This window comes from Micropterus dolomieu, linkage group LG07 (assembly GCF_021292245.1).
Source record: "Micropterus dolomieu isolate WLL.071019.BEF.003 ecotype Adirondacks linkage group LG07, ASM2129224v1, whole genome shotgun sequence".
Taxonomy (NCBI): domain Eukaryota; kingdom Metazoa; phylum Chordata; class Actinopteri; order Centrarchiformes; family Centrarchidae; genus Micropterus; species Micropterus dolomieu.
Genome location: NC_060156.1, coordinates 20813681 through 20831067, shown reverse-complemented (window position 1 = coordinate 20831067; position 17387 = coordinate 20813681). Strand labels below are relative to the sequence as shown.

Below are 17387 nucleotides of genomic sequence, written 5' to 3'. Positions count from 1 at the left end.
CCCGTATGAACAAGACAACTAAACAAAAAATCACCACAAATGACAGTGATGCTGAACAGCAGTGTGTTGAAAACATCATTCAGTCTGTGCTATGTTGGGAGCTTTCAATGTGGGGGCTTTTCTAGAATAAATCACGGAATTTGCTTTAAACAGTGTGCTCTTAATACTCTTCTTTAAAAAGATTACAGATGCTCATCCCTTTCAACTTTTACCATTTCCTCACATTAAAAAAGTATGACAAAAAAGTAAGTAATGACAAGCAGAAAACCTTTTGGAAAGTTTCTCAACTCGGGCAGAACTTCCTACATACAGGTTACTCTAACCATTTGATTGTTCGAGTTTGCTGAACACTACATAAACTGTCTGGCAGTCTTAGGCACAAGCCTCAGACTTCCACGCACATTAAATGTTCCGCCTTGTTCATGCAATATGAGGTCTAATTCCAGACTTTTCCTTCTGGTGTCTTCTGTGAGCCAAGTTCAATTTAGTAGAGTGTGAACTCAAGGGTTATCAAGTCTCCTTGATCAATTTTAACAAAGTCAAACAACTTCACAGGTGCATCTAGAGTTAAGTGCAGGTTCTCTGGCTTTAGGTTATGAAAGGCTAACACTTCCACTACCACATGTTCATTTAAGTTAGATTCCCATTTATTGGGTGCAATGTGTTATTATAATATACTAAAATATGCTAGAGGGGACCAGAAATACAGCTAAGTAAGTAAAAGAAACTAATGTATCACCAAAACTGACAGAAACCCTCTTTATGTGTACAAAAAGTGCAAAACTCTAAACGTGTTCCAGGACAGATGGTCTGAAAGTGTATTTTCACCATTTAAACAACTATTATAACTGTTGGCTTTTCTGTTGTTGACCGTTGGGCCGCCTTTAGAAACAGCTATAACCAGCTATTTGTTACTTACTCACCAATTTCAGTAACTAAAAGACATTTGGTGAGCAAAACTATATTTAAAGCATCTGCAAGCTGTGTTTTTGTAGTTAAAGTTCTGGTTAAATGATCCATCTGTATATCTCAGGTCTCTGTCCACAAAACTAAATGTCGTGTTCTTGAGGAGTAAGTGCTTAAATATGTTATGTTTGATGACAATGACCGGTATCATGATGAGCAATCTCAACATGGTGTGTGGCAATTACATTACTTTAGTTATTTTTGGGGGGATATCCTACCTAATTTTGTTGAGCCCACTCCAGTCCTCAAAGTCATGAAACCACATGTATGTCCAAAATTGCACGCAGTATTTTAGAATTCTGTTTCCATCTTTTTGTTTGGTGCAACTTCTAATATTACTATCACTGTTTGTTTGGCAAAATCTACCTGCCCAACTCATTTGAAGTAATCCCATCTGAAGATAACAGTCTTGGTTCTTCCAGTAGTCACAACAGCAGACTTCAATAGGCACTTGTTTTGTAGACCTAAAGACCATCAGATCCTCAGCTCTATTCAGCCTGATAGCTGCCCTCCTGCCTGCTTTGTCTTCTTGACTCTTTAAAGTTCATTCCTCACCAAAACACCTGAAACTGATCTATGATCTCACATACACACACAGTCACAAACAGCTGAGCACCACAGTAATGCAACAGGTGTCCCTTATCCACACAATCCAGGAGGACATGAGGCCTGAAGGAAAACAGCAAATGAAGAGAGGTAGAGAAGAAAAGAAACAGAAGATTGTTATCTAGAGCTTGGAAAACATAGGCATGGAACGCTGCAGAAACTGAAAGAAAAGAAGAATGACAGAGGAAGAGAGACGTGTGTCGGCCTGTTTGTCAGTGGTGCTTTAACACCAGAACCAGCACAGACTGAATAAGGGGAAATACAAAAAAAAAAAAGACAGATGGAGTAAATGGCTATTGAGAGATGAGAGGAAAGAAGGAAGTGCATGAGAGAGAAGAGTGAGATCAAACAAGGACAGATGAAGACAGACAATAAAGAGAAATTACGCCAGCTACTTTTCTATAATAGACAAGAATCTGACATCTGAAAAAGACAAGACTTTGGTCTAAACAGCGCTGAGAGATGAATTCCTGTTTTATCTGATCAAAAAAAAAAAGATGGTGGGGCACCAGTCAGACACACATAGACAACATTATGGACTTACCCTGCAGTGTAACCAACAATCATTGTAACAGTCAAATAACCTGTTGATTTACTTTTAGATTATTGATAAATCCTTTGGCAAGTGATGTCAAAAACAGTAACTGGTTTATTACAACTTGGGTCATTTTTTTGTCGTTTTGCCGATCCATTGTATTGATACTGATAATGTACAGTGCTGAACAAAGAATCGGCTGTATCGGTATATATTTATGATGAGCTCAGCAGATATCAGTAATTGTTTTTAATGTCGATCAACGGGTAACATTGTAGTACAGAAATGCCAAAGATAAGTTTCAGGTCATTTTAAAACAGTCACATTTTTATCACGTCGGTTATCCACTAGTGAGGGAAGTGGCAAGTTTATTTTTCAATTGTAAAATGACCAGCTTGTGTTAAAACTGGATCACCGGCCTTTGCACTTACACATGGTATTAATAATCTTTATCCACATTTTTCCCTAAATTGTCATCCAGGCTCATTTTGCAAAATAGGTCGGCGGGGCTGACAGACTTGTCAATAAACAAGGTGCGTCCCAGGCCAAGGGAAGCTACTGTGTGCAGAATACACTTGAAGGGCTGCTACAGTACGTATGGCGGGGGTTGTGAGTGACAGATGGAGACTTGCTAACGAGGCTAATGTTACTTACGATGGAGAAGCTTTGCAGCACTCCTGTTAACTGAGCAACCCTTGTCTTGCACATCACATTGGTCCCTGGAGAATCTTGCGAAGCTTTGCTGCTGTATGGGCTCTACTTTCTTTTTCTTTGCAGAAGACAGGGATGTCTGGAGCTTTCTCTAATTTTCTTGATATTTTTTTTGTGAGAAAAAACGTGGCTAAACTGTACAAACTCCATTTATAACTGTCAAACATCTGAACACAGTGTAAGTCAGACCACCTCCAGATGTGGTCTGTCTCTTCCAATCACTTTCTGATTGTAATATCTTCTGCCACTGTCACTTTATTGAAGAGCTGTAATCTATAAATGATCCCTACTTTCCAAAGTTTAAACAACAGATATTGGTTTATCCTTTGGTTGATGTTAGTACTTGTGCATAAGATGGGGGAAAAAGAAGACAATTAAGCCTTATCTTTTTTAAAGACCCATGCTCGAATACATGTGTGTAACTCATATTTAGGCTAATTACAGCAGTGAGCTCATGCTGTTGTTGGGGTGGATGCTCTTTCAAAAAAACCACAGTCCTCTGGTTGTGAGCCAGCAGGCAGAGGGGATGGTCAACAGTCAGAGAAACATTGTGTCACTTCGAGGAAAGAGCTGACCACCAGGCCAACTTTCTGGCCAACTGTGGCCTCGATTTTGGTCTGCTGTTGTTGGGACCAGAGGAACAAAGACACATACGTATGTAGCCTGAAAACATTTGCAACCTAAATAACAACCTTAAACTTTAACCTCAAATTCTATATCATAAGGAAAAGAAGAGAACACACCCACACACACTGAGGTAAATGTGCATCTACCAAAGTCTGTAATGTGCTCTAAACAGTAAACCAGTAAACGAGCACTAAAGCCTCAGCAGATAATGCACGTGGGATTACGGAAGAAGGGAAAGGATAAAATAACACCAAGCACATAAACTGACCAAAACCTCAACAAGCAGCACAACATCCTCAAAACAGAGATAACCCTGCAGGAATTCTCACCAATGAACAGAGAGAATTTTAAGTAGACTGAAACAAGAAGAACAGATTGCAATGTTATATAAATAAAAAATAAACGCATTCAGTTATACAGTACACATTGGTTTTGCTCCTGGATATAACATAGTATGTTGTGCTTTACTAGCAAATAAATGAGTTGGTAAATAAAGTATGTACTGTAAGAGAGTACCTATACATATAAGTTTATAAATAAATTACATATACACACACCTTTCTGTGTCCACTTTATTAGGTACACCCGTACAGTCTAATGCGATACAACTGTTCTACCATAAAGTCGACTTCTCTGATGTTCAAGTTTTTTGGCACCGTCATAGAGGTGCTAATTGGATTATACTTTATGTTTATTATTGAGGTCATAGTTAGTGGTGGTGTTGTGGTTTAGAGGTAGAGCCGGTCACCCACTAATCGGACGATCCCCAGCTTTCCCCAGCCCTCACGTCGAAGTGTCCTCGGGCAAGATACTGAAGGATGTGCCATCGGTGTGAGAGTGTGTGTGAATGGAGTGAATGTGACATGTAGTGTAAGTAAGTCCACTTACCAGTTGTACTGGAGTGCATTATATTAAGCAGTGTTTCTATTTTTCTCCCTTGCAACCTCAAGGCAGAATTCCACCTCATATAAATAAACATATAATTGCATTTACACATATTTATAAGAATAGTAAGTAACTATTAATACTTTCTGCTGCTAACTACTTCCTCCACTATCACCACAGAGTAACAACTGCTTTCTCTACTTGTCTCTGATCTTTTATGGGTCTTTCTGGGACGAAGAGAAAGAGGGACAGAGGGAAAGATGAATGGGAATTCAAACGTAGCTCAAAGGTCTACCGATTGTACCGCGGCTCTCTGTAGTGAGAGAGGGTCACTTTGACCCGCCCACGGTGAGTGTACGCTGGAGAGAGAGTGACAGAGAGACACGGAGATACACAAAGTGAAAGAGAGATGACATCAGAGCAAAAAGGGGCTAACGCTTTTATCTGCCCGCCGCTGGTTTTAAACCACCACACCTCTGAGAGGACGCTGGTGTGTGAGTGTGTGTGTATGTACATGTGTGTGAATTAAAACTGAAAAAAATGAGAAAAGCTTCAGCTTTGATGTGTCTCATTCACACCACCCAAACACTCAAATAAAAATGTGCACAAATGGTAAGTGTAAGACAGTGAGTGTGATTGTGTGTGTGTTTGTGTGCGTTAGTTAGAGAGAGAGAAAGACAGAGAGAGAGACTGTATCTTTTGATGTGAGCCCACCTCCGACTTCCTCTATTCCCTCATATCTACTGATTCCCACTTCACCCAAAGCACTGCTCACCCACCCCACCCCCGTCCATCAGATTCACATGGTGTGTCGGGGGCCTGAGAACGTGCTCCAGTGCAATGACAGGGGTCACCAAACCTGAGGACACACTCTGCACAATGTGTGTGATGAGGGGTGATGGGGAGTCCAGGTCTTCAAACAAACACTAACCGTTTCCTTCAAAAGGAATCAAAAACTAAGCAATTCCCATGTGTAATTAGTTGAATACATTTTACATTTTGATGTTAAATAACCAATCACTCGAAATGTATGGATGGAAGTAGCATGCATATGCAAAGGGATGACTTGAAACAAGTTCAAAGAGAAACCAGTGGAAACTAAAATAACTCCCAGTCACTTACATCAAGAGATTTTGTTCACATTATTTGCTTCATATATGAATAATCACATATGCTTTTAGGTGAACAACAGAAGGTGAATGGTTTTGATGAATTATGGGGTTTTGAGTGTTTAAAGTTGATATCCAGGTCTAAAAGTCCGACAGTTTGTGTCAGTGTTCCTTTTTTCTTCCTTCAACACCTAAATGTTGAACTTTGAAAAATCCAATTCTGCAAATATTCATCTCTAATTAGACTACAACAGCCAAAGTAACAAGTCTAGATTGAGTTACTATATATTACTATATAGTAGTAACACTATGATAAGTTAAAGAATTAGACTGGCATTATTGTGTTTATTCTTATTCACTAACAAAGTCCCATGAAGAGAGCCCATTGATTCAAAACTAATAATCATCATAAAATAAAAATGTAATGCAACAAACTGTATATTTCTGTCATTGATTATTTTATATTAATAGAATAATGAGTTCCCAGAGCTCAAGCTGATGTCCGACCAACAGCCCTAAACACAAAGATATTCAATTTACTATTATATCAGAAAGAGGAAAGCAGCAACTCTTCACAACTTAGAAGCTGGAGTCAGGAAAAGTTTGACACTTTGATACATAAACAATTCACTGAATAACCATTTCAGCAATGACTCTCTCTCTCTCTCTCTCGAACAGGTATAGATGTCTATTTGTTTAGCACAGAAAAATTGGACCTCATCTAAATAAAAAGGAGTTGGCACACTACCAAGCAGAGGTGAGGCCCAGGGTAGAGCAGAGAATAGAAAACCAGTAAAGAGGGAGATAGGCTATGCTGTGTCCAGTTCAACTTAAAGCTGGTGAGCTTGAATTTTAAAGACAAATTTCCCAAATGAAATTAAAAGTAGAATCCTATAAAAACACAAGACCTCTAACAATAACTCGTGGACTTAAATGCAATTTTAAAGCCTCGAATTGAAACGGTGTAAAAGGCTGTTTTCAGGACCTGCAAAGGAACACTGCAGGAGACTAAGAAGGGATACAGTCAAATAAAGGAGGGGGGTGGACAGAGGGAGAAATGGAGACAAAGAGGGGAAAGGCTGTGAGTGTGAATGAACTGGTGAAAGGAAAAAAAAAATGGGAAGAAAAGGAGGGAAATAAATGGACTGAGCGAGCAGAGGTGTGCTCTGTATAAAAAATGGACGTATCCAGCTGTCCCTCCCATCCAGCTCTACCCAGAAACCCTTCAATCAAACAACTACGATCAAGCCTGACCACTGTAGCATCCCCAGGCCGCTTTCATTCGTTCTCATTTATTCATTCATTCATCCATTTTTCCTCTCCTCCGGTGCTTTAAGCCTACCAATTATCATCAGTTGCCCCTAGACGGCCTCTGTCCTTGTTCCCGTTTCAGCTGGCCTTTCAAACAGCCCTGCATTAATAAGCCAGTTGTTACAAATAAAAAGGGAGGTGAGCGGTGATTATTCAAAGCCCTCCTAAGAGAGAGGGAGGAAGCCCACGTTTCACACCCAGGGAGAGTAAAAGCACCGCCTGCCATTTATGTCCAAGAGGCTGGTATGGAGACGAACAGGAGTAATAATTTAGGAGGGAGAGAGGCAGTATTGGTTCAGGATAGGGAAAAGAGTAAAGACTAAATTCTGAAAAACACCCAAAACTGCAGATTGATAGGAAAAGGTATAGATGAATTTGAAGAGACAACATTCTACGCATTTCTGTTAAGGATAAAAACAATAAAACCACTTGAAATGCTTTATTGGGTTCATATCAAATAAGGACATGACACATGTTTTCCTTCTCATTCATTGACTGTGAGGTTTTGACATTGTGTGTCCAGCAGTTAATAAAAAATAAAAATCTGCACATTCACAGAATTCATAGATTCTGGATTTTTCAATGAGCAGACGTCATTTAAAAAATGTTTACCAAGGTAGAAAAACACAAGTATATTTTCATGTCTTGTCTGTCAAAAAATGTCTGAAGGGGATCTTTGAGGGGGATGTTTGTCATACATTGTCAGAGAAAACACAAATATTCTACTGAGACATTCAACATTTCACTTTAATATAACATGGCTGCGAAGCAATTTTAAAACTATTTGTGGGCAGTGGCATGATGACAAAATCCAGGTTTGAAATGTTCTTTGGCACACGTTGTGAATAAAATAGTAATTTACATTAATTTTGTGTGCTAAAAGTATGGTATTAAGAAGGGTTACAATTATTTTGCAATTGCGATATGATTTGCCACAAAATGGAGAGAACAATCATTTTTACATACTTATTCTCATTTTCACTGAAAAACATATTTAAATGATTATGGTGTGAATTTCGCAAAGATCTGCACCAAACAAAGATGTATTCTTCAGTATGTAGAACATGATGTGTAGGCCAGGACATCTGTGCAGCATTACGATATTTTCATACACATTTTGCCTTTAACAAATATTGTAGCTCCTGCAATTTGAAAATTGCTGTAGGCCCTTTTGTAATTTTAATAAGATATCGATTAATTGTTCAGCACTAGTGTGAAGATTAGTAGGCTTTATCTTGAAAGCTTTATAGTATAGTATAAACAATAGTGTGGATCTGGAACACAGCTTCAGAAAGCTATTATCCATTTTTACTTTCTCATATTTTCCTCAATAATTCTGCCCTGAATTGACAACTTTTGTTCTATTTTTTGGGAATATGTTAAGAATGCTTACCAACCGTCAGTAACTCTACTCAAACCAGGGACACTGCGGTTCATGGTTGGCATCTAAACCCCTAAGCTACGGGGATGCCCCACATGATCTTTTTCTTAAATTTTTTTTGGGGGAGGGTTTACTGGAAAATGTCTATTAGCAAGTGAAATCAAAACAGGGTCTAATCTTATTTCATGGCAATGGCGGTAAGCAGTCGCACTTTCTTGAGGGGACCATGGAAGAGGACCATGTTTCAGAACAGCAGGATTTGAAGGTAGTTTCAGACTCAAACAATGTGTGTGTGATAATGTATCTGTATACCCTTAACACACTGTCTCGGGAGGCAGTTAGGTGAGGAGTCTTGAGATTGAGGATGCCATGTTGAAATGTCTAACCTCGGTGGGTAAATTTGTGTTGAAAGGAAAATAGAGAAAAACACGGCTAATATTTAATGACTCTCACTGCCATGTAATCTTCTTATACAACAGTGTGTGTGTCTGTGTGTGTGTGTGTGTGTGTGTGTGTGTGTGTGTGTGTGTGTGTGTGTGTGTGTGTGTGTGTGTGTGTAGGTCATTTACCTGCACACCTGAAGCTCTGAGCAGTGAGCCCCTTCTCCACAGCCAAGCAGGTGAGTATACTGAGGAAACTGGTGGTGACTGACTGCCGCTTGGCTCTCTGAGCCTCCCGCTGTCTCCTATCCCTGGTTGGTTTTGATCTCAGCAGCACTCCCTGGAGGCCTGGAGCGCCTTCTCCTGACTCCCCCCCTTCTTCTTGGGCAGGCCTCTGCGCTCTGGCCGCCTCCCGCAGGGCCTCCACCCACTCCTGGGCTTTGAGCTGATCATCCGCTCTAAGTCTGACTACCACTTTGGGGAAAACGACCTGGAAGCAGTCCCCTCTATCTGTCCACGGCTCTCCGTTCTCTGGCTCCTGATCGTGCTGAACGGCCAAGCAGGAAGCCAGGGAGTACTGGAGGACAGGCTGCGACACAGACCCACGGCCCTCAGTAGGGAAGGCCCGGAGAGCAGATCTGGTCAAGACGAAGGTAAAGGCCCGCCAGTTGTTCTGATCCATCAGCTGGTGGAGCAGACCAGCTATGAGGATGTCCTGGCAGCGTTGGGTGAACAGAGGCAGGGTGGTGGGTCTGCTCAGGACGCCAGAACTAGGCTGGAGAGAGAGTGACGCCTCTGCTGAGGTGGGAGTGTCGCTGTCACCATCAGGCCTGGTGTCGAGCCCTGATGGAGAGGGCGACGAGGAAGGTGACATGGGTGCAGGAAACTTGACGACCTGTTGCTTTTCCACTCCGGTCTTACGCTGGTGGTTCTCCTGCCTCACATTTCTGGCCGCCTGCACCTTCTCCCACATCAGCCGCCTCCACTCCATGGCCTCCCATTGGTTGGCTGCCCTCAGCTGAAGACGCGTGCTGTTGAAGAACAAAGCCTGGAGCGTGCGTTGATCGGCGGGCTGGGTGATCTGGCCTGGCTGGCTGCTGGGTGCCGGGGAGATGACGCTCTGGCAGTGTGACAGAGAGTAGGCGGTGCCCAGCTGGCGGTTGGCGCTGCTGTCCAGAGTGTACAGCCGGAGCTCACAGGGTGTCAGCTCAACGTGGCAGGGTGTCCATCGGCCCCGGGGCCCCTCACGCTGCTCCATCGCACCCTGCTTCACCACGCTGCTGCTACTGCTGCTTTTATCAACTGGACAAAGAGGGACAACAGGGAGAAATGAGACACAGATGGATAAGGATAACCACATTTGAGAGAAGAGCAGGGCAGATCTTCTGAACAATATAACGTATCTCCTGGCCTTTTCTTGACAAAGAAATATAATAACAAATCAAAAATCAAAACAATTTTCAACTTGCAGGGTCATTGTTATTTCTTTTATCCACATTGTTAATGGAGCTGGTTAAAAAGGCCAGTTAAGAAATACAATTTGACAGCATAGGAGACGCCCTTCCTTATATTCTAAGATAACGGCCGAGTGAGTTCTGTCAGGAGTGGTAGCCGCCAGCTTTGCACCTCTCCTCACTGCCGCAGGCACCTAAAAGCTATGCCAACCCGGGGTTAGAGGCCCCAGAGTAACTTCAAAACTGGTTAGGATCACATTGGCCAGAAAAGGCTCTCAAACCACTCCTGCACCATACTCCACGTCCAAGCCATTGATCCGTACATTCTAAATAATCATCGCTTAGCCAGTAAATTGCTGCTTCTCTGGAACCTTAACCTAGATGGGCCAGTTTCCTGCACAAGGTAGCTTTTCGCAGGCTTGCAGCTCTGACATTGAAGTTGGTGTTTTGGTAAGAGATAGCCGGAGCTGAAGGCCAGAGGCAACGCCTCTTTCTATTTTGGCCTTTCTGCTCAGGTTTGCTTTACCCTAAATAATGGCTTTCCTCTCTCTGTCTCCTCTTGTGATTATGTTGCGTTTTCTCCTTGAATAATGAGGGTTCAGAGACTCAGGTAGACAACAGGCGTGACCTCTACTAGGACACAAAACTGGTCTAGCCTATATTATGAGAAACAAAACATTTGTGACAAATGCCAGCCAACAGTAAATCTATCCTAAAATGTTTAATACAAAATATATCACAGGGATTGCAACAAGGTTCTTAAATAAAGAGGAAGTGCTCCAGATACATAGAATAGTGCAGCCACACCAAAATTTGGTGTAACATCTTGCTGTCCTGGTTTTGTCTGATATATAATATTCCTATTTATGTGTAAAATCCCCAACAAAGGAAAACTTCACCTATGCCATACCAGATATGCAAATTAGTTACGTGACTGGAAAAGGGAAAACATAATATGCCTAACGATTAGAGCCTGATGAATACTATGTTTTTGAGGCCAATTCATAAACACATTTTGTGATATGCTGATGTAAATATATTTTACATTTGAGAAAACTTACAGTAATCAACAGTAACTTTAGATCACAAAAAATGCATAATATAACAAACGTAAAGGGTTCAGTGTGTAAGTTTTAGTGGCATCTAGTGGTGAGGGTTATGAATTGCAACCAACTGGTGTAGTGACTGCTCACCCTTCCCTTTGCAAGCGTGTAGGAGAAACTACTTTGGCCAACAAGCTCTGTCAGCTCTTGTGCTAAATAATATGTCTGGTCCTCTATTTGTCCTAATTTCACCTCTGCTTACTTCTAATAAATCAGACGACTACTACTACTATTTTTTCTATTTCATACATATTCAAAATAGTGACGAAAGCGCTCTGTAGAGTAGTTTGTCCGTTTGGGCTACTGTAGAAACATGGCGCGCAACGTGGCAACTTCCATGTAAGGGGACCCGCAGTGTATGTAGATAGAAATGGCTCATTCTAAGGTAATAAAAACACAACGGTCATTATGTAAGGTCTTTATTCACCACTGAAAACATAGTTATGTATATTATATTGCATTATTCTGTCAGTAGATCCTCCTAAATTACACACTGAACCTTTGAATTACAAAAAATGTATGTCAATAACACATAAAAATGCAGCCCATAAAACATGGATTTCTGTAGTTTACTGCCCTGCAACTTTTTTTTTTTTTTTTTTTACATATCTGCCATTATATGCCTATACCAACAGATCTCAGACAGCAAAACTCAGGAAGACAAAACAAATATTAAGAAAAGGCATGTAAATACTAACAGTATTGGAAGATAGTTTAAGGACACTCATGGTCCACACCTCATGGTTTAAGCACCGAGCATTTCACATCACCCAATGAAACCAAATACTGGGCCAAGATTTTATCATTCTGTTTTTGTTTCAACCTCAACCATATGTAGCTCCACTAGAAAGAGGAAGAGAGAGAAGCACCTGCTACACAAAGCAGGCCAACAAAAACAACAAGCTAGTATAAAACTAGAAACAAACAGATGAATGAAGGATTTAAGATGGGGCAGCAAAGACTGAGGACTGATCAACTGTGACCTATTCTATTAGCTGTCAAGTTGGTGATTTGGAGGTCAAAAGACATGTACACATCTAAAATTAAGACTAAGATACATTTTGGTTATAAAGGGAACAGTTTTTAGTTGTATACAATCATTATTAGACAATCATTATATAGTATTTTATCTACTATATTTCAACATGTAGTCAGGATGCTCCACATTGAAATAGTTACCGAAATGCTGTTAGAACCATGGTTAGATGTAACCTAGACATCTAAACAAAATGTCAAAAAATTTCAGCCTTTTCTTACAGGTTTACTTAAAAATAAAACAATCCCCTATTCCCGTCAGCTAAACCAATCTCGCATACTGATTTGATTGTAAACCCCCACCAGTGGCAGTCTAATTGGCCGATATTGCATTTTATGTCTTTAAAGTGCTAAATCGCTCACAGAGGAAAAAAGGTAACGCTAAATCCTTCACAGCTCCTGTTAACTAGACGTCGGCGAGTCAAGTGCCTCATCAATCTTATCAAAACAGCAGTAGACATGGTGTCACTCTGGGTCTCGGACTTTGCATTTTAACAAACGTTTTGCTAAAGGAACAAATGAATATGCAAATAAGTTTAGCTGGAATCAAGTCTGGCTGATTGGCAGTCTTCACGCTTGGGAGGGTCGAGATGAGAATTAGGCATTGTGGAGAGGAAAACTGCTCTGTTCAATTAGCCTTCATCGCCTCCTCGTAGGTTTTGACATCACATTACAGTGGTAGTCTAATATAGCCTTCAACCAGAATTGACACTTTTCTCTCAGCTCTGCAAATCAACTATCCAGGACTGCTGCCCTCAAGTCAATCAAGATGCTCTGCTTTAGCCTTAAACAAGAAAACTCACCCACTGATTAGGTACCCAATCATAATATTATGTGCCGTTTTACAATCTAACTGACTCCCTCAGTTTCCTGGACACAGACTGTAAAGGAAACAGCAGGAAAAGGAACCTGCAGGCACACACGGGTACACCAACACAGTGCTTATCCTGTTTGTGGTGCACAGTGGGCAGAAGCTATCCCAGAATGCACTGGTGAGAGTTAGAGTAGGGTTACACACAGGATAGGTAGCCAGTCTATAGCAGAACTTAGAAAGACAAACATATTTCTACGGACAGGCACGTTAGAGGTGTAAGAACTTACACATCAGTCAACAAGTGTGTGTGTCTGTGCGAGTCAGTAAATACAGTGGTAAATACCCAAGTTTAGAAAGGGGGGGGGAAAGATGTAAATTATGTGTTACAGTGAGTTCAGATACAACAGGAAAGGAGATACAGAGGAAGAGGAAGCATGAATGCACGCAAAAATGTCAACAGAAATAAACAAATGAACGTGAACAGAAGCAGATTGGCTCTAGTCACTGCAAACTATGATGATGATGATGAGACAACCTAAAATTTCCAAATCAGAGAAAATTCTACCGAGATCATTATAGTTGAGAGGCAGAAGCTAAAATACATAAATAGACCGGTGGAAGTTCTTTGGATGACTGTCTGAAATGAGACACACATAGTGAGTCAGTATGTGTTGTTCAGCAAGTTTTCGATCTTTAGTCAGGGAACATGTTCATTGGCTATTTGCAGTTAATAAACATGGACCAAAGAAACTCTGGTGGTCAAACTTGCTGCATCCTGTATCTGCCAGGACAGGAGCATATTTTCATATTAAAAGCAGTTTTCTATTATATGTATATCTTCTTTTTATTATTATGTTTGAGCCTGTTCAGAATCTGAAAATGTGTTTTCTTGCCCAGACCTTGAATTTTTATGAATTATTGAGGAATGCTTGCAACAAAATGTGCAACCAAAAATGTACCTATTATTTACAAGACTCAACTGGAAGCCTTTAGAGTTCAGTGGGCAATGTTATAAAACATTAGAGAGCTTTAATAAAAGCTACACATACAGCCTGTTTGGTTCCATATACTGTACACATGTGTATTGTGTATATTGTAATGGTCATCATTTCCATTTACCATCTAAACATCCCCAGCTGTCACTAATGGAAAGGCAAAAAAGCTACTTTTTCTTTTTTTTCTCCAATGTGAATGAAGAGACATAGCGAGGTTCAGCTAAATCACTCTGCCTTCTGCTTATTATCATCCTTTTCCTACTTCTCTCCTTTCAATGCACATCCAGCCAAGCTAAATAGCCTGATGCCTTTTCACACATATGCTAATACTAAATAATCCTGCCAGTATCAGGGGCCGGGTAATTGGGTTGCCTCTTCTCTCGCCTCATTTGAGTCCATTTGCTGACAGGATTACAGGCTATTATCCCTCAGGATCCCTTAGGATCTCCTTAGGCCTTCAGATGGCCAAAACACACAAACAAACGGTGTGTGCGGCTGTGTGTGTGTGTGTGTGTGTGTGTGTGTGTGTGTGTGTGTGTGTGTGTGTGTGTGTGTGTTGGGCTCTCTGCCTGAGTACTGACTGTCATAGCACAGCTGTGTCATTTCAAGTTATCATCATCTTCTATCATTATTGCTTTCTCTAAGGATGCTTCAACATAAGTACAGCATACGCCCCGATCTGCAGCAAGCCGAAAGCTTTCCAGTGAACAGGCGGTCGATCAGAAGAGAGGAGGAGGAGGTGTGCATGTTTCTGACAGGTAGGGACCAGCCTCTTGGCTAAGAATCACATCAGGTTTACTGAGTTGGTCAACAGAGGACATGACATCTTTAACTAGTCAAAGCAACAACGACTCTTCCTGTCACAAATGCCCAATTAGGCAAATCCAATGATTAAAGGGTTCCTTCAACCAAAAACATATATTTTTTCACTTATCTTAAGTGATGGCTTTGCAGATAGTAGTTTTATTCTCAAGGTCTTGATATTTATGCTGCTGAGACTCTGCCACCACCTCAATATAATGGAGGTTAATAAAGTTTTGTTTGTGGTGCCCATATTAAAAAGCTGCATTTAAAAAAAACTCAACAGCAGCATGTCTTTTTAGAGAAACTACTATTTTCTCTGGATAATCCAGAGTAGAGGTCTGTTTTACTGCCAATATTGCCTGTTTTACTGTGAGTCAATATGTGTAATATCTGAGTGGATCTACGCTCACTGGGAGAAAATATTTTAGGATTTCAGTACCACAGTATAAAGTATGTCATTTTATATTGTGATACAGAGATATTGTTATTTTGGGTAATATAACTTAACTTTAAAGGACATGTAACCTATTATTATTATTATTATTATTATTATAGTAATTATAATAATTTACTAATTATTATTACATTTGTACAGTATAAGCATTAAGTAAAATATACAAGTAGTAATAAAAAATTGGATGTTAAATAAATATTCTTTGCATGTGATTAGGTATAAAGGTAGCTATATTTCTATGTACCCAAAAATAAAAGTGCAAAATGTCAACGCCACAGAGTTACATTATTTTCATAATAAATTTGGCTGTGGATCTTTTATTCAATTAATCATTTAATTGACAAAATATGTAGAAAAACTACCATTAACCTTTCCCAGAGCCCAGTGGATGTCTTTAATTTGCTTTGTTTATAGCCCTGACTAATGTTTGTTTTGCCGATGAACTGTCTAAAACCCAAACATTCTCACACTGTTGCCTTTAAATTTTCAAATAACTGATCAATCAACTAATCTTTGCAGCTCTATCATCGCCTGAACGATTTGGACTCACACATTCAATAACAACCGCTTTCTACATCATATCACAGAGACTCACAGTGTGGAAGTGAACTCACCATCCTGCTGGTGGTTGAGGATCATGTTCTTCAGAGTGTTGCAGTCCACAGTGGGCAGTCCGTTGTCTGTGTATGCAGACGGCCGGTAGTTGACGTCTGACCTGGACCGGTTGTGTCCCTTCTTAAAGGCTGCGCTGGACGAGGAATTGGCGGTGTTGTTGGTGCACTCCTTGGTGTGGGCTGCAAGGTCGTTGGTGGAACGGGCTCGGCTTCTCTTGCCATGCCTCAAGCCCATTCCCAGCCCCAACACGCTGAAGTTGTCAGCCCAGGCCAGGCCTAGAGGCCCGACCTCTGGCTGCTCTCCAGCCAGCAGGCTCCACACACCGCTGGAGCTCAGCTTCCCCAGTGCGGCGCTGGATACTTCCTGCAGCTGCTTAGGCTGCCTGGAAGGCTGGAGGGTCCCTGTTTGAGCTTGGCTCGGCCCTTGGCCTTGAATCCGGTCCATGCAGTGGATGAAGTCCTCAGTGGCCTCAAGAGCGGGGCTGATATCGCCCACCATGTCAAGCTGCTCGAGACCCTCCATGGATGGGCCGTCCTCTGAGCTATAAGTGTCACAACTAGATGGTCTTCCTAAATGGGCACAAAAACCCCGTTAGCAGCATCTACATGTCCAACAAAGCAAACTAGCTGTCGGCTGGTCAAAGTTTGACAAGCTAAGAAGGGCTGAGGAAGATACAAGCACCCTGCAGGCTTCACAAACTCTCCCCCTCAAGACAGGGCTTTCATCCAGGGTTACGGTCTTCCTTTGCAATGGTGTGCCACTAGCTCTGGGGGGGGGGGGGGGGGGGGGGGGGGGGTGAGTAAACTACTTCTCAGGGGAGAGCTACTGAGGCTTTATGCCAGAGCTAAACAGGACTGGCAGTAGCCTGGGACTCCACAGACTGAGCCAATTTGGGTGGCAAACCACGTTCCTTAGCCAGAAAGACACACGTAGGGCAAGAAAAAACACTGTAAATCTCTCTGCTCAGACTGAAATGTTCAGGGGAGTAGATGATGTCGAAATTAACCATCAACTTTATCATTTGTGTTCTTTTGGCCCATCGGGTGGCTGTGAGGTCATCGGATGGAGATGTTTTGTGGCTTCACTGTAAAAAAGGGAAGAGAGAAAGAGGAACTAATTAAGAGGAAGCATGCGGAACAAACACAAAGAATGGAAACAAGGCTGACAGTACGAACACTGAGATTCATTTACACATAAATCAAATCGCGTTCCAGGACCTTACTTAAAATTTCAAGTAAGGTTTTGCCAATAGAAAAGTTCGATAAGGGGATAATGAAGCCTCTAGTTTAACAACTTTAAGCATCAAACTACCTACCCACCTTCAGTATCTTCATCACACTGAGGCCAGAGCTTCACAGATCCCCCCTCAGCAAACAGAAATGAGCATCCTCCTTCTCATGTCCTGATAAAATAATACTTGACTTCCTCATCAGCTGCTTATCACTGCACTGAGCAGGCAGTGAGGAAACAAGCCTGGGTGGGGTTCCCATCCATCTGGCTGACCGCCTGTCTGCTTTGTTTCTCTTCTCTCCTCCCTCTCTCTCTCTCTCATCATATATATATATATATATATATATATATATATATATGTATATATATATA

The 17387-nt window shown here is 41.3% G+C and overlaps 1 protein-coding gene across 5 annotated transcripts in view; it reads right to left on the bottom strand.

Annotated features, from left to right (window-relative positions):
* plekhm3 (pleckstrin homology domain containing, family M, member 3) overlaps window positions 1-16568 on the bottom strand; it is a 49152-nt gene extending 32584 nt beyond the window's left edge. For all 5 annotated transcript variants that reach the window (XR_006825663.1, XR_006825664.1, XR_006825665.1 and 2 more), the window contains exons 1-2: window positions 15785-16568; window positions 8701-9813 (exon numbers count right to left, since the gene is read on the bottom strand). Coding sequence is in view for 2 of the 5 variants with exons in the window: in XM_046053865.1 (XP_045909821.1) it covers window positions 8701-9813; window positions 15785-16307 (1636 nt within the window). In the remaining 3 variants the exon portion in view is untranslated. The remainder of the gene's footprint in view (window positions 1-8700; window positions 9814-15784) is intronic.
* Between the last annotated feature and the right edge of the window lie 819 nt (window positions 16569-17387).